Source organism: Cebidichthys violaceus, unplaced genomic scaffold (genome assembly GCF_023349555.1).
Source record: "Cebidichthys violaceus isolate CVI_PGR_0920_01 unplaced genomic scaffold, fCebVio1.0.p SCAF_9, whole genome shotgun sequence".
Classification (NCBI taxonomy): Eukaryota; Metazoa; Chordata; class Actinopteri; order Perciformes; family Stichaeidae; genus Cebidichthys; species Cebidichthys violaceus.
The window spans coordinates 3,417,202-3,440,744 of NW_027176975.1; the positions used below are offsets into that span (position 1 = coordinate 3,417,202).

General features: G+C 45.8%; 3 protein-coding genes across 5 annotated transcripts; 1 reads left to right on the forward strand and 2 right to left on the reverse strand.

Moving 5' to 3' along the window:
* Positions 1-737: 737 nt before the first annotated feature.
* Positions 738-5,070, reverse strand: dusp2 (dual specificity phosphatase 2). 2 transcript variants are annotated; one of them, XM_068704106.1, is made up of 5 exons: positions 4,960-5,070; positions 2,207-2,596; positions 1,846-1,967; positions 1,512-1,731; positions 738-956 (listed from the first exon to the last, which is right to left on the reverse strand). In XM_068704106.1, exons 2-5 carry the CDS (start codon positions 2,592-2,594, stop codon positions 739-741), a joined length of 948 nt encoding a protein of 315 aa, XP_068560207.1. In that variant the 5' UTR covers positions 2,595-2,596; positions 4,960-5,070; the 3' UTR covers position 738. The 2 variants fall into 2 exon arrangements, with proteins under 2 accessions (XP_068560207.1, XP_068560208.1); XM_068704107.1 differs by lacking the exon at positions 4,960-5,070 and having other exon boundaries at positions 2,207-2,887.
* LOC137867485 (izumo sperm-egg fusion protein 1) lies at positions 5,026-10,912 on the reverse strand. Of its 2 annotated transcripts, XM_068704104.1 has the most exons (11): positions 10,873-10,912; positions 9,180-9,444; positions 8,323-8,397; positions 8,127-8,210; positions 7,986-8,006; positions 7,734-7,823; positions 7,357-7,484; positions 6,956-7,106; positions 6,174-6,342; positions 5,724-5,849; positions 5,026-5,114 (listed from the first exon to the last, which is right to left on the reverse strand). In XM_068704104.1, exons 2-11 carry the CDS (start codon positions 9,385-9,387, stop codon positions 5,093-5,095), a joined length of 1,074 nt encoding a protein of 357 aa, XP_068560205.1. In that variant the 5' UTR covers positions 9,388-9,444; positions 10,873-10,912; the 3' UTR covers positions 5,026-5,092. The 2 variants fall into 2 exon arrangements, with proteins under 2 accessions (XP_068560205.1, XP_068560204.1); XM_068704103.1 differs by having other exon boundaries at positions 5,028-5,114; positions 5,759-5,849; positions 7,734-8,006.
* A 121-nt stretch (positions 10,913-11,033) lies between these two features.
* On the forward strand, positions 11,034-18,325 carry LOC137866940 (myogenesis-regulating glycosidase-like). Its single transcript, XM_068703242.1, is given in 7 exon segments — positions 11,034-11,094; positions 12,588-13,069; positions 13,502-14,033; positions 14,411-15,215; positions 15,326-15,444; positions 15,675-15,817; positions 15,819-18,325. Coding segments are annotated over 6 exon segments (2,079 nt in total). The 5' UTR covers positions 11,034-11,094; positions 12,588-12,791; the 3' UTR covers positions 16,021-18,325.
* Positions 18,326-23,543: the final 5,218 nt, after the last annotated feature.

Below are 23,543 nucleotides of genomic sequence, written 5' to 3' on the forward strand. Positions count from 1 at the left end.
ATCAGCCAAACCTTAAAGTGCAGTAACAGACAGTAATAATGCTCACGATGTCGTAACCAATGTTGAGTTAATAAATTAAAAACAAATCTATTTACATCATAAAAAAAACGTCCAGCTCGAGTGTGATCTATCTCAGGATACGGGGCAATAACACCAACAGCAGTTAGTGACTTTTCATAAGTGAGACAATACAAAAGTTGAGGTTCGTCCGGTACCGGCCCGAAGACGTCAACACAGTGTTGTCTCGTGAAAAGACTCGTCATGTCACAGTGGCTCGGATGCCTGAAGAAAAACATTGAGGACAGCCCTTGCAAAAGATCAGGCACGCAAGTCAAACAAAGTAAAACACACACACACACACACACACACACACACACACACACACACACACACACACACACACACAAAACCAGACAAACAGCCTGTCTTAATATCTAAAATGTCAACTGTTCATCGGCAACCGTTTGTCAGTTTCTCTGAGGAAAGCAGATCAGATCCACCCGCCGTGTGACGCCAGCAGCACACGGCGGTTCTGCTCTAAAACGTACCAAGGATGCGTTTGTGATTGTGCCAGTTTCAACAGTGCAAACGGTTCATTTGTACATAAGAGTCCTGTTGGCGCTCAGAGTGCAGCGCAACGCCTGCGGGAGGCAGGAGAATGAGTCGATAAAGAGCGGTTAATGGTTAACCCCCCCCCCCCCCCCCCCCGACCCCCCGACCCCCCCGTTAGGAGGGCCTTCACCCCTGGCAGAGAACGTCGGTCTCGAACTGCAGCAGCTGCCCCATGAAGGCCAGGTTGGGGGAGATGACCTCCCGCCGCCGCTTCACGAAGTCGAAGGCCTCGTCCAGCCTGACGCGCTGCGTGTGCATGAGGTAGGCCAGGCAGATGGTGGCGGAGCGGGAGATACCTGCCTGGCAGTGCACCAGCACCCGACCGCCGCTCTGCTTCACCGAGTCTGTGGGCGGAGACGGAAAGAGGAAGAGAGAGAGAGAGAGAGAGAGAGAGAGAGAGAGAGAGAGAGAGAGATCAGCAAAAAGCGTTTCCACACCAGTTTCTGTGACATCAACGAGAGCAGAGATGCACGGAATGTTTTTAAACCGAGCCACTGATGGAACAGTCAATTATTCGCCGTTAGTCAAGTTAGTTCTTGTAAAAATGTACTCAAACTTTACAAGGGAAAGGGGTCAAAACGGGCAAAAGAAAAGGAAACGTTCATACATGTCTCTTCTGCATCTTGTGCAGCTTAATCCGTCTGTTTTTTTTTACAATCAGAAGATTAGACTGTTGCACCATAAATCCAGGCTACAGAATGGATTACAGTGCACAAGCTGCTTAGAGAAATGTTTTGGATATTTCACATTTCACCAAGAGTGTAAAAACACGACCCACTTAACTAAGACCAGACTAATTGGCTGCGTGTTTACTGGCTACACCGGCTCGGTATCACCGGACTTTCACCTTAAGGCGACACCGCCGGATGTTTTTCGGGGGGGGGGGGGGGGAGACTCACCGATGAAGGCGATGGCCGTGGAGAAGCAGGCTCTGATGTCAGCGGCCAGGTTGTCCTCCACGGTGAGCCGCAGGTACTGGAAGTCCCCCTCGTAGAAGTTGGGGCAGGTGGAGGAGACGTTGAGCACGGCGGTGATGCCCGCTGCCGCCAGCGTCTCTCTGCGGGACGAGTGGACGGCGCTGCCCAGAAACAGGAAGGGCAGCAGCTCCACGGGACCGTCCTGCAATTGACGCAAATCAAGAATAATCACTAAGCAGTTTGGACTTTTTGGATATTTTTTTTTTCATGCTGTATATTAGAGTCCTTTTGGTACTTTGCAAGGTCATATGCTCACCCGATCATACGCTGGTGTCATCCGACCCGTCACTGCCGGCTCTGGTTCCACTGCAGAGAGGTGATTGCTGGCTGAGCTGTAGCAGAGCTCTGGATAGGCCTCTGTGAATCCCTCAAATCCACCTAAATGAAGGGGGGGGGGGGGGGTCACATAGTATTAGCTGAGGCCCCAAGCTTTCACCAAAGTCCTCCTTAAAGACGGGCTTGTATGAAACAATAACAGCAATAATATATAAATATATCATTTGTTTTAGATTACAAGTTCAACAGTTTGTTTAACACTATACTCATACAATATATTACTTTTTTCTTGCAAAGTCAAGTAGCAACAGGACGCATCTGAAATGGAGAGTGTTCATCACCTTGGAGGAAGCAGATCTGGGTCTGCACCTCGTTCCGCAGGGCGGTGAGCAGCATCTGGCCCACGCTCTCCGCCTTCAGCTCGGCCACGGAGCGGCTGCTCTCATCCACCACCACCACCGGGGAGAACTCGCCGCGCCGCAGCCGGCCCAGCAGCGCCTTGTCCGGGACGAGCCACTCCAGGGCCACCGCCGAGCTCTTGGATCTGCGACGCATCATCGAGTTCCAGTTGACGTTGCGCGACTCGCAAATGTGCGCGAAAGCAAAATCGAGGAAAGGTCTGCAGTCCAGCACCACGTACCCGGCGGAGGTGTACTGGTCCCGGGGCGTCCTGAGTATGTGGACCAGCTCATTGCCGGCTATATCCAACGGTTCGCTGCTTGAAGTCATGGCTACAAAAAAGTATTTAAAATAAGATAAAAGTAATAAATAATGCCCGCTAAAAATATGAAATAATACAATAAATAAATCCGGGTTAAGTGTGATTTTTTTCTGTGCAGATGATTAAGAGATTGTTACAGTAAGCTCCGTTCAAGAGATGCTTTATAAATCTACTGCAGCCGACTTGTTGACATCTCCGTCGGGTCTGTTAGAATCCGCTTTAGATTGAGAGTTTTACTTCTCATTGATAACAGCTGTGAGAGGGGCGGGGTCACCGCGGCCCCGCCTTTTGCTATTTTCCACGGAAGAAACCAACGTCACGAGCGGAACGACCATATATGGCCCGGACGTCAACTCCTCATATGGACATTGACGTCAAGTCTGATTTTCCTACCACGCGCACGTGGTGGTTTGGGGTTATCCCGTGTTTATGTGCGAGATGACGTTACGCAGTTAAAAAACCCGACCGTCGCCACTGAAACAGCAGCCCACAGAGCTGCTGCATTGATTTCATGGCCCGTGAAAATCTCACACACACACACACACACACACACACACACACACACACACACACACACACACACACACACACACACACACACACACACACACTGTGATACAGATTGATTCTGCTCATTTGACGAGGATTAAGGCCTGAGCCAGTTATGGATTACATTATTTCATTTTGCACATGAGGCGAGGTGGAACGTATTAGAAATAGTACCGTAATTGTAACGGAGTACAATTTACTGACACTCAGAGGATGAGGTTGGCAATGTTCTATGTTTGGAATCCCATTAAAGACCGAAACCAACAATGCCTTACAATAAATACAGGGCGCTGTAGTTTATAGCAAACAATACTCAGTAAATGGTGCATTAGTTGGGGACTATTTTCAGCTGACTCAAAATAAACTACGGTGTACTACTTGTGCGTCATCAATGTATTTCGAATAGCTTCTGGACAGTAACGGCACAAAGGGAATAAGATCTATCAGACTTTGTAAGAATATTACCAGATAATAATGTGAAATATTAAAGATTACGCATCTCAAAGCTGTTTGTAAAATAACAATGAATCGGAGCCGGTTTGTAGGGTGTTATATACGTTGAAGTGGTTACAGCTGGATGCCATGTTGCCTCTTTATTGGTGACCTTAAAGGCCATGAAAACCTGTTTTTTTTACATGAGTGATTTCTGTATCATTCCTGATGGATACGTTTTAGGGTATCAAACTGTTAATAAACATTAACCAGGGAAGGTTTTTTTAATGAATTTTCACTCGCTTATTCAGTTTTCAATATTTAATTATAGGAAGTTGAAAGATTTGAAGTTTGAAGGTCTTTTGAGTCATTTTCAGTACACATTGTCTCAATTCTACATGAGTAATATTTAAGTCCAGTAATTCCAATTAAGTAGGATATTGTAGACGTCCCAAGACACTCATACTTCATGTGACCCATAACCTCATAACCCATGTTCAAATCCCTCGGCCTTCCCACAGACGTCTCCCACTCAAACCTGTGACTCCACTTTCTTCATGTCCCAACTTCCCCTCTCCCCCCCCTCCCTCGCCGCTGCCTGCTGGCCGCTCAGCAGCACTCCCACTTTGTCATGCTCTCCCCCTGCTGAGGCGGCGCATTCAATCCACACACACACACACACACACACACACACACACACACACACACACACACACACACACACACACACACACACACTGGTACGCAGTACATCACGGCTGTCAGCAGAGACGCTGAGTGTGCATTTACTGTAGCCTCAACCTGCACTTTAGGCTCGAACACACACACACACACACACACACACACGCACACGCACACACACACAAGCACACACACACACACACACACAGTGTATAAACCCGCGGCGAAGGGATGAGTCGAGTCTGTTGACACTGTGTGAGGGCGTCTTAAAGTGTGGTTTATTTTAATTTTTTCACCCTTCAAACCCCCCACCCACCCCCCACCCCCCACCCCCACCCTCTGTCTCGGCAGCCCGACAGGAAACGGCACCGCACGTACATCCTGTCGCCCTCCATGCAGGCCTCAACATCCACACACACACACACACACCCCCTCCTACTGTCATCACAAGCTGCGTTACGCATGGAAGGCTCACATCCACTACAGTGACTTCCCCCTGCCCTGAGACACCTGAGCAATGACTGACGAGCTCAGAGGCCACTGAGTGACTTAATACCTGGACTCGATGACTCGCGCGTAAATCAATCACTCTGCATTCGTTTTCATTCGGAGGCGATGTTACCTAATCTTTCCTACGCTGCGCATCAGAGCGAAGAATCGGCCGATGATTACACCTGGTCTGACACAACGCTGACAGACGGGTGTGAATACCTCGTTGACGATGATGATGACGATGACTTGTTACGATCTCGGAAGGGGATGAAGGTGGCGAGGAAGGTGGTGGAGATCGTGACAGAAGTCATGTGACTGGAGGTGATTGTTGTTCTGAATCAGCTGCGTGTCATCAAAGTGTACAGAGAGCTGTGCTGTAGGCGGACGGAAGCAGAGATTTAAAGAAGTCTGAGTTCAGAAGAACGGGGACTTCGGGATGACGAGATCGTTATCGGTAACAGTCGCCCTCGCTCTCCCTCTTTCTGAATGAACACGCAGGTAAATAAACATGACAAGAAACCCTGATGAAAACATCTGCTGCTAGCTTTTTACCCCCCTCCCTCCTCCCACAGGGGGATTATCCAGGATTAATTGGATGGCTGGGGCTATTAATCTCTGAAAAACCCCCCCCACTGTAATCCAGGAGATTTACCTCATCCCTGATTCCTCTCATAAACGCCCACGTGACAACGCCATCACTCCGTTCAGGGAACGTGAGCCATGCCGGGGCCACATCATTGAAGTGTTCTGGCGAGCTGGTGCCTGACGTTCTGGAAAGTTGAGCGCTTTCTGGGGGATTTTCAGTGGGTTTGCTGAAGTGTGTGTGTGTGTGTGTGTGTGTGTGTGTGTGTGTGTGTTGTACGCTCTTGGTTTCATTACACCACAAACTTTCGGTTTTTATTAGTGAGTTCTCAGTGTCTGATTCACATCGGCCATCCCGGTTGAGGACAAACAATATGTATTGATCAGAAATGTTTTCTCACTTCTGTGCAATTTCCAGGCATGTGTGTGTATTTACTGGATACGGTGTCTTCATCACACCGCGTCGTGTGCGTTTCGTCCCTCCGTCCTCCTTCTCCTCGGCTCTCCTCTGACTCATCATCATCATTCTATGAAGAAAAAACAAAACAAAAACGCAGTCATGCCAATTATAAGACGCAACTGAACTTCACCTGTTGAAGTCACTGACATCACTTCCTGGAAAAAGTGACGATATTTTCAGAGAAAACAGCTCAGCGACGTAATCGCTTCAATTGTAAACAATACATGTATTTATATATAAACTGCAGCTTCATGTGACCAATACCGAAGCCTCATAAATCACGATTCCCTCCTCAGAGGACATGACCACACGACCGCTTCCTTCATCCTGCATCGTTCTCTACCGTCCACCCCTCCCTGCTAACCGTCCAGACCTCCTTACTGTCTCTCACCCCAGGACAACTGTGAGGCCTACGCAGGCTGCCAGACTCAAAGCCGTAACCACGGCGACGACCGGCGCCAGCAGGTCGGCGGTAGGTCGAGAAGGCGAGTAGTCGACTCCTCGAGGCAGCGAGGGCGGAGGGACGACGGGTCGGTGAGTCTGGTCAGGCGAAGGGGCGACTGTGAAGGAAGGAGGATGAACACAACGGAGAAATGAGCTAAACCCAGGGTTAGCTCAACCCAGGGTTAGCTCAACCCAGGGTTAGCTAAACCCAGTGATCTTTGTATCAAAATCCATACGGCAATAAGGAACACGTGTGGAAGAATACATACGCTTCGTAAAATAAAGCCCACACAGCGACATCAAAGAGACAATAACAGCAACCCACTCAAAGAAATTGACACTCCCTACATCCGGCCCACAGACGCACACCACAAACACAGACACACACAAACGCAGGAACTAATTATAAGCCTTTAGTTGAGAACTTTTGAACACGCATTAATTCATTTTAAATCAACAGTGTTTCTCATTTTACTCGGGACCTTCTGGGATATCCTTCAGCAGCCACATGGCCCCCGAGGACACCAAAACCAGAGACATTTGATCTCAAAAGTGTTTCATTTACTGCCAATTACTTAGAGTTGACATGTTTTATTGGGGCGCTTGTTCTCTGAAGTGGCAACTGTTAAAAAGTGGATGCCATGTCGTATTTTGCCGTGTCGGCGTCAAATGATCTGACGGTTATTTTTTTTTTCCCCTGTGATGTCATGTCTAAGAGCTGCACTCTACCAGCGAGCGGGTAAGTGACCCGGTAGAACACGGTTCCATCTTGGCCCCGCAGAGAGCAGCGATACGTTCCTTGTTCATCCGCGCGCAGCTGATTTAAGACCACGGACGAGTCGTCCGTCACCACCAAGGCTTTGAAGTCACTCTCGTTCAGCTGCGCAGACACACACACACACACACACACACACACACACACACACACACACACACACACACACACACACACACACACACACACATTAGGAGGGGATGGTCGTGAGCTAGTGGGTGTGAGGCAGTCAGTTTTAAGATTCAGGATGACGCTGTGGAGCTAAATAAGGGACAGAATTACTACAATAGTGTCCTCAGAAAGAATGGTTTTAAAGTGCTGAGCTACAACTTAAGCTTCCGTCTGTGGGAGCGACCTTTTCAGTTCCCGGCACGCCGCGGGCCCAGGAGTAGTGGTACTCTGGCGCTCCCAACAGAAGATGATGCCACGGAAGGAAACAGTTCAACACGGCCTGGCCTCCCTCCTCGGCCTGCACTGGGAGCTCTGGAGAAACGTGTTACGAGGAGAGGAAACAAAAAAAAGAAGAAGGAGAAACGCTTCATTCATTTGCGTCAGGATTACTTAGAATAATCTTCTTCATTAGCCGCGCACATGGACGTGCGGCAGTGGCTGGCTTAGGGGGACACGTTTACCACACTCGTGACAGCACGCGATCCGTGTGATCTGAAGACTGGAGCGCTCCCAGTTCATAGGTACGACTCACCACTAACATGCAAGTAAATAACAATATACCACCGCAGTCCTGCTGGCCAGAGGGGGAGGGACAGATGTATATCTTGTAGCGGCAAGAGAAGCAATCCATTACTCTTCGTTTCAAAAGCCCTGGAAACCATACACCACACACACACACACACACACACACACACACACACACACACACACACACACACACACACACACGTGTCCTGTAAACATGCAGTGAATATACAGTAGGTACACATTGTACACAGCTACAGAGGGAAGGCTCAGACAGAACAAACTCACCACACTCGTTGGGGCACAATCCTGAGGGAGAGACGAACCATTTATCCGTAACTAATGCATCTTGTACAAGCGACAGTGACTTACGCTAAGTGCCCCGCCTCATACTGTGCGGACCACTCTCTTGTTATTCATGCCAAATACCGTCACGGATGAATGTGTCCAAGTGTTTTTCTAAGATCGTCCGGCCCTTCTCCAGGATCTGAATGGCCTCGAATGTTACAGATCCTTAACGAAAAAAAAAGGAAAAAAAGAAGAAGAAGATTCTCGCCTTAGAATCTGACAGACGTTGAGTTTGTTCTGATGACATATCTAAAAGGGAAGACGTTTTGTTTCTCACCAGTGTGCTCGGTTTTCAAGAAGCGGCCCAACTCACTCTGGTACTCAGTTCTGGCTCTGTACAGAGTGGTGGTATCTGAGCAGTGGGAAACACACAGTAATATTTCACTGATTTTACTAGTTTAGTTTTGGGATTCTACCTCTCTCGCTATGGAAGGCCGCAGCTCACGCTCTCTACTGTACTTTTCGTCAACAGGGTCGTATCAAATAACCAGCTGGTTCCGATTTACAATCAAATCAAAAGATATTTAATAACAAACAGAAGCTATACAATTACAAACTGAATTACACTATTAATAACAAAACAAACATATACATTTCATGAAAGTGAGGCCCCGTCCGGGCCACGAGGCATGTCTGCATCATGGTCAGGAGGAGGTCTGATTCTGAGGCCCTGTCCGGGCCACGAGACAGATACGTATATCTGCATCATGGTCAGGAGAAGGTCTAACCCTCTCCTCCGATTTACAGTCCTTTTGTCCCCCCAAAGTTACATTCCTCAGCCTATCGATCAGCTCCACGATTGGCTGAAATCTGATAAGCTCCCCCTTGGATCCTGACCCATTGTCCTGGGCAGACACCTCTGTCAACTACCTTCTTCACACCTCACATTCCTCAAACCCCCCTCACAGACACTCAATATACATACAATTCCTCACATTAGACATCTCCCGTCTTAAGACCAAGTGAGGGCCATAGCAGTAGAAGCCCCTAATGCCAGACCATAAAAAAACAAAAAAACCCTAGTGGCCGGATAATATTTGGGAAAAATGCAATGAAAATAAGAGACAAGATGAGGGATATAAGTTGCGTCACGTGAACTATCAACTTTTGTGCTAAACCGGGTCTCGATCTCACCGATGACTCCCTTTCGCTCCCGGCTGGTCTCTCTGTAGGTCACATAGGCATGGTCGCAAATCCTTGTGATCTCAATCTGGTCGCTCACGGTGGGAGCGGACAGGGCGAAGTCCTCCAGCAGGAGCCTGATCTCGCGGTCGCACTGCAGACAGGCCGCGGCTGCAGGGACGCAGCAGAGCAGGGACACCAGCATCATCATCAGCAGCATCTGCTCACCAGGATGAGTCACTCTGGGCCTCCTGGGAGCGTTCACTCTGCACGGGTTCTGAAACAAGAGTTGCCAAACATCGTTTTGTTGCCACAAACGTTACTTTCACTGTTACTGCAAATCAGTAACTCAATCAGCTGCTCTTCCAGGAACTGGGATTTTTTTTTTTTTTACTGTTACTACTGCTACTTCTTTTTTTTTTTTTTTTTTTAGCAGAGGCAAATTGCTTGTAGGTGAAAACCTGCTTGTCAATAAACCGGTTTCTGATTTCTGAAAATAGAATTTCCCAAAACCCCAGGTGACATCATCCAAATACCGGTTCTGTCCGATCAACAGTGGAAAACCCAGGGACATTCAGTGTGTTCACATGAGACAAGTAAGACACTGAAAGTAAGAAATAATTGTAATTTAGCACCAAATAAAAAAATCGAACAATTAATTGATTGTTTATTAAAATAGTTAATAGTATAAAATACATACTTTTAATAAAAACAGTTGCTGATTATAGTACTGTGTGTATCATTTACTCGGCTTATTGATTTAGCTCTAACATGTAACTTAAGCCTAATATAAACAACAACAACAACAACAATTAAGATAAATACATGTTGATACATGTTGAGTTGCAAAATCCCCAACAACATTGTATAACATTAAGTACAAGCAAGTAACATTGCTTATACTTCTCTTACTTACTGCTACTGATACACAAATACTTTTGTTTACAGTAATTAGGTTAACTGCTTCAAAACAATGCTGCTGCTTCTGCTAATGCTAAAGCTATACTACGAGTGCTGCTAGCATACTGCCACTGCTAATTATCATAGCTGTTAGCTTAAAAACTAACTACTGTTGCTACTTTATCGTTAGCTTAATTCAGCCGTTGGTGCCGCCAATTTTTTAAACATGTTGCCAGTTTAAAAAAATAAATACAGCTAAATATGTCTACTAGCTATATTATTCTACATTTTTCTGCCGTTGTAGAAACGGTAGAAACACTAAGTCACTAACCATGGCACTAACCATGGACACAGCAGAGTGTCTGTGTCGTTCAGCTCTTCTGTTTATAGCTTGTTGCTGTCACCCAGTGGTAACTTAGAAAACATGTCACAGCCACGTTGACTCGCCTGTGCTCTGGATGATGTCACCTCTGTAGTTGGTTCAGAACAGTTGTTCAACCTTGTGCCAGCTGACATGGTCAGAGTCTTCTTATCATTGAATACCGTAGCGTTAGCTAAGTATGCTAACCTCGCATACAAACTGCTGGTCCGCTCGCCCAAATAGTAAATAACTAAAATAAAATGCAGTTAGGTTAAATTACATAGTTATATTCACTGTACTTTGTAGGCTAAGACAAGCCAGTGAAAGTCAAAATGCCACAAAGTGTATTTTGTATTTTAATTGTTTCCATGGAAAACGGTAGAACATTAAAAAAAGACATTTTAAAAATACTTCTTAATATTATTAACAGTTAATCTATCTTACCTAACGCTCTGCCCTGTGTGTTTGACAATGTCAATTGCTGTTGGGAAATAATTCTGAACTACATTTCCCAGAAGCGCGCGGGAGGATGAGTGACAGATAAACGGACGAATCGTTCGTCGTTGGGCGGTATCACGGGGGGGGAGTTCAAACCGCTCTGCAGCTGCGCAGTGGGCTACTGCGCTCACAGCTGTACACATTGACCCGAGAGAGTCAGACGCGGAGGTAAGATAACTCTGTTTTTACCAGCACAGCGCTGTCAACGACAGTTTTAACGTGTCCTCTAACTCGTGCATGCGTTATTGACATTGGAGGACAGTAGTTTTTCACTTGGAACAGGACCGCGCCCGAGCCCGATTCGTGGCAAACCGGTACGACCGGTTACTGTATGTCCCGATCGGTCCCAATGCAGCGTCAATAGTTGGGGTCGACGCGTGCGTGTGGGTTTATCGATCGGGCACTGACAACATCGGAAATGCTCGATCGGTTAGCTTAATGTCACCTCGGCTCTCTTTGCACTCTCGGGGGCTCTGTGTGCACGACCGTCAGTTCAGCAAAGTCAGATGACAGTGTCTATTTCTGGTCCAATAGTTTAGGTGTTCAGCTTCAACTCAACTAAACAATGTGCAGTGACTATGGAGGAAACGTGTGCCTGTGTGTGTTTGTCAGCTCTCCGTCCAGTAAGAAAACACGCACAACCACCAGAGTACAGCTTATTGTACTGACCAGAATACATGAAAACAGTAAGCACTTTGCATTGTGTATATTTGGTCCCCATAAGCAGCAAAAATAATGAGGCTATTGTCCTAAACTACTCCTATCAGAATGGCTTTTTGTTCATGCATAATAAGACATTGTGTGAGCTTGTAAAACCACTTAATTCATTCCTTTACAAAGCAGTTAGTGCTCTTATTTGGGACTGGAAAAGGAGGCGGTAAAGGATCGTGTAAGCTGTCTCAAAGAGGAAGACAAGTCACGCAGCAGGTGACCCAGTTTCTGCAGGGTGTGCATTTTGCAAGCTTTCCTCCCCCACCCCCCCCCCCCCCCCCTCGTTGCTGCATTGCCACAGACGCTTCATCAGAATAAAATGAGGCCGTTGAGCTGCAGCGTAATGATACCTGTTGAGGGGTGGTGGTGGTTAAATACGGTTCTGGTGTGGATGATTGGCCTGCGCTCCCTCTGCAAACTGTAGGCTTGCTGGCAGTGCCGTTATTTGAGGGCTTCTGGTCTTAACTGTTGTTTACTCGTGTCCGAGGTTGGTGCTCCTATCTGGTGAGATGAATGCAATGGAACCACGCTGACACGGTGTCTGTGCTCGCTCTGATCATAGCCTGCGTGTCATGGTGTCATTGGTTCTGTTGTGCCCATCGGTGCCCCCGTGTGTGTGTGTGTGTGTGTGTGTGTGTGTGTGTGTGTGTGTGTGTGTGTGTGTGTGTGTGTGTGTGTGTGTGTGTGTGTGTGTGTGTGTGGCGACGGGAGCACATCTACCTACCATTTACCAGATTAAAGCTGCTGCGCTCTCACTCTGTGATGGCCGTTATAAGAGAACATTACTGGATTTGTACTAGTACGTCTGGATGATTTTGTACCTACAATGTATTCTCCCATCCTACCTGATATTAAGGTTGATTAGCGTATGACACCATGAGATCTAAAGGTGGCTTATTTCTTCTTCTTGACACGTCGATACTTCATCTGAACGTCTATCTTTCTCGCAGGTTTGGACAAATCGGCCCTCGTTCAGAAATGGAGACTCCGTTGACTGTCGGCAGGTAGACATCGGGCTGTCCTCCGTCTCCTCCACTGCCAGCGCGAAGAAGACATCTCCCGTTTTCAATGACACTTGATGGCAAGTGAACGTTAAAGCCGTCCACTCCTCCCCACGAAAAAATCGACCCATTCGCTGCCTTGAAGTCTTCAGGATGTACCAGATCGTCCCGGTGGCTCCCGGGGAGCAGCAGACGGCCGGCGGAGCTGCGGGCTCTCCTCTGAAGAAGAAGCTGTCTCACGAAGGCCGTCCGCTGGTGCTGGCGGGCCTGTTGGGCTGCGTGTTGGTGCTGGCTGCTGTGGTTGCCTGGTGCTACTACTCGGCGTCGCTCCGCAAAGCCCAGCTGCTGAAGGCTGAGCTGCTGGACCTCAACAAAGACGGCTTTATTATTCATAACCAGGCGGGGGCTCTCATCTTCAGCATGACCTTCAGGTGGGATTGTTTTCGTCCTAGATCAATCTCACTGTCCTGATTCATCTTTTTATATACCATGGGTGTTTCAGAGCCGTCAAATTACAGAGTCACCGGAAAACAATCTGTACATTTCTACATTGTAATGCGTTGCATGCTGAGTCGTACTAAAACGCTGCCTGTGTGCGGATGGATAATGGAAAGCCAGAGACGGACTCGTGATTACACCCTGAGGGAAGACTGATATAATCATGTCCTCTATCAGCAGCGCTGTCATCCTGCAGAGAAACACAGTAATAGAATGGAGCGTACAGTATCCTCTATGTTATGATTGCATTGTCTTCTCTGTTATCTTACAGTCTAATAGTCATTATACGCTAGGAATACTTAGTTGTTGCTGTGCTTGACCAGTTCATTTATGTTTCCTTCCCCTCTGTCTGTGCTCCATCCCAGGTCTGGCACCCTGGATCTGGACTCCTGCTCAAAGGAGGGCAACATTCTGAGCTGCACTCGGTCGGATTCCGGCGACCTCAACTTCTTCATCCAGACGGTTCGCACAAAGGGCACGGTGATGTGCTACCGCGTTCGCTGGGAGGAGCTGCAAAGCAAGCGCTCGGTGGAGCACGCCATGGCCTATAACGACTCCCATTGGTACGGAGGGGCGGAGACAGCAACCCAGTACTGGCCTATCAGGATGCAGGGCGAGGAGGAACCGCAGCCTTTCATCACCGGCGACGTCTACTCGAACCGGAACGCTTTCGGGGGGATTCTGGAGCGCTACTGGCTGTCCTCCAACGCGACTGCCATCAAGATTAATGACTCGGTGCCGTTTCATTTGGGCTGGTCGGAGAAGGACAGGACACTCCGGTTCCAGGCCCGGTTCCAGGACTCTCCCTTCAGACCAGCAGAGGGTCAGCAGGCCTTTCCTGAACTCAGCTACAGAGTGTGTGTGGGGTCGGATGTTACCTCTATTCACAAATACATGGTGAGTAGAGACGTGCTGTGGAGGTAATGCTGGACAGAGCACAAATGCTACATTAGCATGTATTATTCATTTAAGGACTGTGTCGTTAATTTGAATGAAGTTGAATGAAGTTGAAGTGTGAATTGTTTAATCTTGGATATACGCACAAGAACTCTTGAAAATGTAGCTATGCCCTATGGGAAACTGTGTGTGTGTATGGGAAAAGTAACAATGATTTTAATCTCATATCTGTGGGTTATATGGCTGGTTAGCTTAGCTTAGCATGACGACTGAAAGCAAAGGGAAACAACTGAGCTTGGCTGTGTTGTTGTGTCTAAGCTAAGCTAACTGTCTGGCCGTAGCTTAGTCTCCGTTCTAAATGCACGTGTTGTTCTCAGGTGCGTCGGTATTTCCCGAAGCCTATCAAGGTGCCGTCTCCTGAGGTCTTCAAACAGCCACTGTGGTCCACGTGGGCTCTCCACAAGACTGCTGTGACTCAGGAGAAACTGCTGCGCTACGCCTCTGACATCACCAAGTACGGCTTCACGTGCTCCCACCTGGAGCTGGACGACCGCTACACCGCAGACTACGGAGAGTTCGACTTTGACCCGCAGAAGTTCCCCAATGCCAGCGGCATGTTTGACAAGCTCAGAGAGGACGGCTTTCAGGTGTCGCTCTGGACCCATCCTTTCATCAACTATGACTCCATCAATTTCGGCGTCGCCGTGGAGAAAGGACTGTTCGTCCGGGAGCCGAGCGGCGAGCTGCCTGCTCTGGTGCGCTGGTGGAACGGCATTGGGGGGATCCTGGACTTCACCAACCCGGAAGCCCGCGAGTGGTATTCCTCACATCTGCACATGATGAAAACCCGCTATGACGTGACGTCCTTCAAGTTCGACGCGGGAGAGACAAGCTACCTCCCGCGTCAGTTCAGCACCCTGGTCCCGCTGGCGGACCCCTCCACCTTCACCCGCCGCTACACGGAGATGGCCATCCCGTTCAGTGAGCGCGCCGAGCTGAGGGTGGGCTACCAGAGTCAGGACATCTCCTGCTTCTTCAGGATCATCGACAGAGACTCCGTGTGGGGTTATGAGCTCGGCCTCAAGTCCATCATCCCGACTGTCCTCACCATTAGCATCCTGGGCTACCAGTTCGTCTTACCTGACATGATAGGAGGGAATGCATACCCCAACCGCACCGCAGGTATGCTCCTCCATAACATATGGCTACAGAGAGTTTCAGAGTTGGCGCTCTCAAAGACGCACGTTGATGTGGTTTTGGTCTACATTCTGACATCTGCGTTGTATGTTTAGTTGGTTTAGATGGCAAAAATGTTCTGCCGGACAGAGAGCTGTACATCCGATGGTTGGAGTTGTCCGCTTTCATGCCTGCCATGCAGTTCTCCATACCGCCGTGGGCCTATGGCACTGAGGTGAGCAAAGTGATGTATTTCATGTGCTTTAACGCCGCTTCTGGCGGTCGTCCACGATTCACGGAACCCTGGTTACATCCGTAACTCTGGTTTTATTCGTAGCAAGAAATAAATGTGTTTTTTCCCCCCCCCCTTTTAATAAGCCAACCATCATGCTACACTGTCTGCTAGCTAGACGACACGCTCCACTGTGACGCTAACACTGTACCTTTTGCGCGTTCACCTCCCAGGTGGTGAAGATAGCGCAGAAGTTCACGGCGCTCCACGAGACTCTGGTGGCCCCGAGGGTTCTCGAGCTGGCAGGCGAGGTTCTTGACACCGGGGACCCGATCATCAGGCCCCTCTGGTGGATCGCCAACGACGACGAGACGGCGTAAGATCGACTCCCAGTTCCTGATCGGCGACGACCTGATGGTGGCGCCGGTGTTGGAGCCGGGGAAGCAGGAGAGGGACATCTACCTGCCTGCGGGACGATGGAGAAGCTACAAGGGGGAACATTTCGATAAGGGCCCCATGTACCTCACCGACTACCCCGTGGACCTGGACGAGATAGCGTTCTTCACATGGGTTCACTGAAGGCACTGACGGCACATAACCTTAACTCGCGCGCACACACACACACACACACACACACACACACACACACACACATTGTATGCACATATTCTAATGAGCACAAGCCAAGAAATAGCAGGAGATGTTTGGAAATGACCACTAAGGGGATCTGCTGCCACAGCAGAGTGATTCATTTCATGTTTTGGTAAAGATGGACCTCACGTCTCCTCTGACCTGCTCTTTCTTTGGACAAAGAATTAGAATGAAAACTTGTGTTCACTTTTGATTCTCCCGCTCCATCCTTAAGCCGATCCTCATCCTCATGTGCCTTCCACAGCCGATAGTTAAAACCGATCTCCGATTGTATCGTCGCCGCAGTCTTCCACCCAGCGGACCTCCTAAGAGTCCTCCGAGGCCCACGGCTCGAGCGTTTTTTTTTTAGGTTTTTAAGGCCGATTAAAGAGGTAGATGCAATACCTGTGCGATACGGCGTTTTGATGCGTGTCTTTATTGTGGGCTTGACGGGGTTAGGCGCTGAACCGGCAATAACAAACGCACAGATGCACTCAGAGGGCATGCCTAACCTTAAGTCACCGTGGCAACTGCTGTATTGTGGAGAACACTACTAACTACCTGGTTAAAGTTAACATGCATTAATCAGCATTGCACTGACAGCTGCACGTGTCTCATTTGTCACTTTTGTCTTTTTCTATTTATGAACTTTTTAATTTGTAGGCTAGTATTTGAGTGTGTTCATAGTAAATTGACGTGACTCTGGGTGTAAATTTGGGGTACGCTCAACAGAGTGCGACTATCTGTACGTCTACATTCCTGTGACCTGGTCCTGGTCGTGCCATTCTGCCATTTCAGTGCCAAAATCTACTTTTCCATTAATTTCCATCTTCCATCAGCTCAGGGGAAATATATTTAAAAAAAAAAAGGAAGTTTGAATTAATTTTGTTGACGCACGGCACGAAATAGATGTATTGCGCCGATGCTGCTGGTTTGCCTTGTTAATTAAGCAGGTATTGTTCCTGAAGATGCCATGTTCTACCGTCCCGTCCGTGTCTGCCTTGTGACTTTATTTGCCTTATCAGCCGAACTAAGCTATGCCGTCCTTAGCGCAGAGAACCAGTGCAGCGGTGGAACACGCAGTGACGTTTGCTCGATGCTTTGCACCTTTTTACCAGCACTGACACCGCAAAGTAATCCGCCATCTGAATGCGCGTTTGTCTGCTCCTATTTGTGGCATGAAAGTGAAACACACCACTGTTAAGTTGTCTAAATGCCTCGCTTGGAATTAATAATAGTATGTGATTCAGCGTGAGCGCTGTTATTTTGAAATGTCAAAGTCACTGTATGTAGCATTGTTATGCGATTAGAGTCATCTTTCAAGTTATTCTGATGATTTTTGTTTTGTTGAAACATGATTCGAAAGTGGAAGTCTTCGTTTCGTTTTCTTGCATTCCACCACCAGATGGCACCGGCGTCACAAATGTTCAACTCTTAAACACAAGGCTTTGACTTGTACACTAGATTGCAACATTTCTTAAACGATAACTGCATGATTTGGAATATTACGCATACGCATTTTTATTATTGTGACAGAGAAGTGCCAGATATATATTTAAAAAAAGGGGAATGGCCAAATAATTTCACTGCGGTAGATATTTGTGAAATCCATCGGGGTATTTCCACTGTGACACAACAGAGTGTGAAATGCTGAAGGAAAGTGATACTTGATTGTTGTTAACGGCCTTCTTATTTTATACGTATGCTAATTTAAAAAGGATGTGAAAAGTTTGATATTCATATTTTTAATCACCCTAAATTTCCAATGAGTTGAAAACATGAGTTTTCCTTCTACACATGTTTGTCTTTGTTTAAGATCCTGAGAACAAACTAAACTGTATGATTTGACTCTCCATTTGTTAAACATTGGCCTTTTGCATAATATGTAGATCATCTTCAGTTTTTTCACCTACAAAGATCGTTATATTATCAGTGTGCCACATGTATGCCACATTTCCTGATTTCCTCTTTTTTCCACCCCTAAAAGAAAGCCTCATTCTGTCTTAGCTGAAAGAACGTTTATGAAGGATTAGGTACATAAAGAGACTATTTATTTCACAGCTACTATACTTCCGTGTACAACGTAACCTTTGGACTCAAACCAGGAAATACTAAATCTTAGGGTGTGTTGATTTGCATCAGTAATCCTCAGATCAACATCTAACCATGTAAATGATTCATTTGTTTACGATGGTTCATATTTTATCTGTACATGTTGATGTGAAATGCAGAACAATTAAACGATTCAACGGTCGGTCACGTTGTGTTTTTATTGAACAAATATCGACCTGCATTCAGCTTTTACACATTGAGACTTTGTTTACTCTTCTTGAGTTGTACAATGAAAGAAGAGAACTACTGTGAAGCTGTAGCTGCTCCATTGCCTCAGAGAAAGAGGGTGATGATGGCTGAGGATGCCAGCAGGAGGAGAACACTGGAACCAGTGGGTGTGGCGCTGTTACACAAGTCCGTGGAACAGCACTTTATGGGATCAACGCATAGAATATTGCTCATGCAGCTCCTGGTGACCACATCTGATGGAAAGAAACTCTGTTTCAACAACAATGAAAGTTCAGCGCTGCAACACGTCGGCTCAGATAATAATAATAATAATAATAATAATAATAATTTGAAATGTTCAAAATATCTAGAAGAAACACTCACTGTTCACTTCGATGACGGAACAACGGTCAAAGCCGGTGGGACAAGTTACTTTGTCTCTGCAGGTTTTGCCTTGACATGAGTAGCATGTCAATCCACATGCTGTACAGAAATACACAATATGAGAGACAATATAAGAGACACGTTTGAAACATAATTCAAATGTAATGCTCATCGTTTTTTAATGAAATCACTGGAAACAATTCCAGCAGGAGGACGAGCAGAGACAACGGAAACTATGAAATATGATACCCTAAATCCCTACAAAAAAACAAAACAGCAAAAATAAAAAGACCACACCCAACAAAAACAAGACAATGATATTACAATTCAAGGCACATTATTCATAAACTGTTCTTACCTGCAGACACAGTCACAAGCAGGATCAGAGCTCCGTAAAAATGCATCATGAACGGAGAGAAAAGACGGATGTTTAATTGACTGCGTACTGGAGACAAGATGTCCACTCTGCCAAAGCTCCCCCTTTTATAGTCCAACCCACCAGTCTTGTCTTCAAACCTAGTTGCATTTCTTTAGAAAGCCTCCTCCCATCAGCCTGAGAGAATTAGAGAGGCAGCAGTAAAAAAAAGAAAGTACAATAGCTCAAAGTGAAAATTGTCTTTAGATAACATCTCTTTTGAGTTATAGAAATCAGGCTGCAAATGAGTATTACATTGTTGCAACAACAACAACAACAACTGACATGTCACATGTATTTTGCAGCCAGTGTTCAAACTATGTTCAAGTGAAGTTATTGTCTCACTTTACTGCCTCTGGTTTCATTACGACTGTCAGAAAGCAGTGACGGTCCTAGATTCAAGATTTCACTTCGGTTTAAGTAAAAAAAAAAAAAAAAGTATTATGAACAAGATGCACTTAACAGAAAAAATGATCCTTCAGAGCAATCTAGTAGCAAATAGCTCTCTGTTGCCATCAGGGCCTGTTATTTCTGTTTGTTAAACAATATATATACACACACATATATATATATATATATATATATATATATATATATATACACATATATATATATATATATATATATATATATATATATATATATGTGTGTGTGTGTGTGGTTCAAATAAAATATAATAAAAAAATGCAATACACACTTGGCGTTGTAACTTTCCACACAGAAAGCATCTCTGGGATGGATTACTCTCGTCTTGATGATACCATGCCTCCCTCCATGGATGTGTTGCAGGAACTGAGCCAGTCAGAGAGAAAGAGTGAAGAAGATGAATTGTTCTTCATCGTGGGACAGCTTCTCAGAGAACTTACTCAAGTGTTTTCTGAGGAAAAGTATCATGGAGGATGACGTTTACTTTCAAGTGTTCCTAATGGAAAGCTTGAGAAGGCTGTGGATGAGGGCGGTGTTTTGAGGGATGTACAGTCAGAGTTTTGGAATGACTTTTATGAGCAGTGCACTGTGGGAAATGCCTTCAAAGTGCCATTCTTAGTATCACGATTTTGGTAAATAAGAATGGGGAAGCATAGAAGAATGATCACATTTGGTCGGCAAAAAGAGAAGTACCTTCCCGTAAAAAAAAAACAGCAATCATAAAGTAGCAAGCAATGATAATGGCTTAAGCTTGTCGTAGCCATCAATGTAGCAGACATAGTTTGGACCACAGCCTCAGATCAACACCTTCACCATCCAATAACTGCAGCAGCATTCTAACTGTTCCTCTGTCAGTTACAACTCCATGTAACCAACATGGTGCATCCATCTGTAACCATGACACTGACCAGATGTTTCCCGTTTTCCAGTTGCCGTTCAACGAAGGTTGCCGCCTCAGCCACACTGGTTTTATTCTTTCTACGCCAGAGCTGCTTCTAGGCTTAACATCTTTTCAAGGGTGCGTTTGCTCGGTGCAATCCCGTGTGAAACAGCAAGCAATTAAAGTATTTCATCTGTTGCAAAATAAAAGTGTAATTATGTGTGTATATAATAATAATAATATCATATCATATTTGGTTGTGAAAGTACTTTACAGTGAAGAACCAGAGTAAACTCATTATATGGATTGCTGTATGCTTTGCCGACGAGGAGAACGCTACAGAGACGTCGATACCAGCGGCAGGTTTCAACAAGACTCGCCGAGATCAGGCTGTTCCAGGCGGGCACCGTGAGCGCTAAGCCCCCGGTGTTGGCGAGGTTTACTGCCGAGATCAGGCAGTTCTAGGCGGGTAACGTGAGCGCTGAGCCCCCGGTCGCTAGCAACACCTCACATCTCCGAAATCGTCGGAGCAGATTTTTAAACCGGCTGAATCTTGACAAACCGACCACAGATTTGATGCTTGAACAACTAACTTCTCGCCTAAAAACATCCTAAAATTACTTTGCGTGAACAGTAGTATTTCGAAAGTTTCAACTTCCAGTTGTGTGATTTCTCCTCCGCCATTGTTTCCTGATGCAAAATGCATTCTGGGATATTTGGCTGTCCCAAGTACAGACAAGTCACCTCCGATGCGTTCCCGGCAAAATAGGCGGGGTGTGCCACATCCGGCTCGATGCGACTTTTGAATTGGAACACTGAAGTCCACGAGTTCACAAGTACAGAGAATTACGCATATTGAGAAAGACTTGTGTCTGCAGTTAAGAACAGTTTATGATTCATGCGTCTTGACTTGTTGTAGAATTTGCTTGTTTTTTTATTTGGGTGTGGTTTTTTCGTTGTAATTTTTCCCACGTTTCCTCTCAAGTTCCTCTTTATATATATATATATAAAAAATATCATTATGACCTCTGTCTTCCTCTGCTGACCTGTGAAAACACCACCGTTAAAAGACTTGGTATCAAATGGATACTGGCCTGGGACAATTTCCACACAGTGTTTGCCATCGATGTATTTTTCACCTATGAAGATCTCAAAATTAGTGCACTTGGTCTGAGTAAACACGCTTTCATTCGAATGCTGGAAAGTCGCTCAGTCCGTGCTGGAAGGGATATGCGCATTCTAGATAAATTATAGCAAATGTGTATTGCATTTTCAATTTGGCAGATGGAGTGCATTTGTATTTACTAGCTTGGCAATAACATCTGCTGAGAAGTTCCAAAGAAGTTTCTTGGAGTGGAATGTAGTGCCGGCACGAGATTGACAAACTTCTTGGAGATGACTGTTTCTCATGTCCTGCTTGTGGCGATGATGTTGTCGCAGTGTCTCTTGACGGCAACAGAAAAATGCATCGCTTTAATTGCAAAGGGAGAGGTTGCAGGATAGCAACATGGACCTTTTCTTTATATACTATATTCATCAATTAACTGGATTTCTTTTTTGGAATGGCTGTTGTGTTGCTTGTTACATTAGGCACCTGGACGCCCATCCTGTAGTAAATCTAACTTCAGAGCAGGGAGGGAGGCTACCAGAGAGTCCGAGCCCAGGCTGGATGAAGAGGTGCATGATGGGATCAGTCTGCAGACACTGCATTCTATTTAGTGGTGAGAAAATATATGTTGTAGTTCATTTTTATTTTTATTTTAAACCAATTTGGGTACAAAAATGGCATCCTAAAATAGTCTCAGTAGCAGCTTTGATTCCTAATTATGCACACTTTTGAATTAGTTATCAAGAATTTGTGTATATTTTAGAGGAAACAATAATATAGCGATGAAATAAACCCCTTTCAAAGAAATCAATTTCTGATTTGGATGCAGGTCTCCACATGTTTCAAATATTTGCCTACCCTCTCTATCTACAGCACGATCTTGGAAAAGAACACAAGATTGAGTTAATTTGCACGTGCATGTGTCATGTATAAATACTACCCGATGTCATGTATAAATACTACCCGACGTCATGTATAAATACTACCCGACGTCATGTATAAATACTACCCGACATCATGTATAAATACAACCCGATGTCATGTATAAATACTACCCGACGTCTTGTATAAATACTACCCGATGTCATGTATAAATACTACCCGACGTCATGTATAAATACTACCCGATGTCATGTGTGTACAGAGGGCGGTTGAGTCTTTTCCAGAGCTGCAGTATGTTCTGCAAATGCGTCCATTTCTATCAGTGATGCATGCGAAAGTTCACTCAACAAAATGTGAGGTAGAAATGAAAATGTTATGTTTATCATGTTTTTCGGCGAATAGTGTATTTTACGTCTAAATTGACTTAAATACATTTATTGTTGACAGGTGGAGTGGAGTGGTCTTAACCAGGAAGGGGGCAGGTATGTTACAATGATATTTTCTAGTAAATTAAATAAAATCGTTTGCCATTAAGACATTGTAAAAATGAAGAAGTTTCTGTTTGAAATTCCTCTAGGTTAGACAGTTTGGAAAGGAAGTGGAAGCTATTAACTCATACCTCTTGTGTGTTGCAGTGATCACACAGTACGTGTCCAAAGCCAGAGAATAACAGATTTTAAGGTCTTCCTCATTTTTGTGACTCATTCTGTGTTCAAGTAAAATCCCAAGAAGTAAAGCAAGGGTCAACATACACTGCCTGGCCAAAAAAAAAGTCGCCACCAAAAAAAAAAAGGTCACACACTCTAATATTTCGTTGGACCGCCTTTAGCTTTGATTACGGCACACATTCGCTGAGGCGTTGTTTCGATAAGCTTCTGCAATGTCACAAGATTTATTTCCATCCAGTGTTGCATTAATTTCTCACCAAGATCTTGTATTGATGATGGTAGAGTCCGACCGCTGCGCAAAGCCTTCTCCAGCACATCCCAGAGATTCTCAGTGGGGTGAAGGTCTGGACTCTGTGGTGGCCAATCCATGTGTGAACATGATGTCTCACGCTCCCTGAACCACTCTTTCACAATTTGAGCCCGATGAAT

Bases quoted from the DNA above. Each gene is read 5' to 3' on its own strand.
- dusp2 (XM_068704106.1), bottom strand. From the start codon at position 2,594: ATGACTTCAAGCAGCGAACCGTTGGATATAGCCGGCAATGAGCTGGTC. The intron at 1,968-2,206 runs GTGATGAACACT...CCCTTCATTTAG, and splicing joins CCAGATCTGCTTCCTCCAAG to GTGGATTTGAGGGATTCACA. The intron at 1,732-1,845 runs GTGAGCATATGA...CGTCAATTGCAG, and splicing joins TGACACCAGCGTATGATCGG to GACGGTCCCGTGGAGCTGCT.
- LOC137867485 (XM_068704103.1), bottom strand. From the start codon at position 9,387: ATGCTGCTGATGATGATGCTGGTGTCCCTGCTCTGCTGCGTCCCTGCA. The intron at 8,007-8,126 runs GTATTTGGCATG...TCTCTCCCTCAG, and splicing joins GGACACATTCATCCGTGACG to GATTGTGCCCCAACGAGTGT. The intron at 5,850-6,173 runs GTGAGAGACAGT...TTTTCTTCATAG, and splicing joins GGCCTCACAGTTGTCCTGGG to AATGATGATGATGAGTCAGA.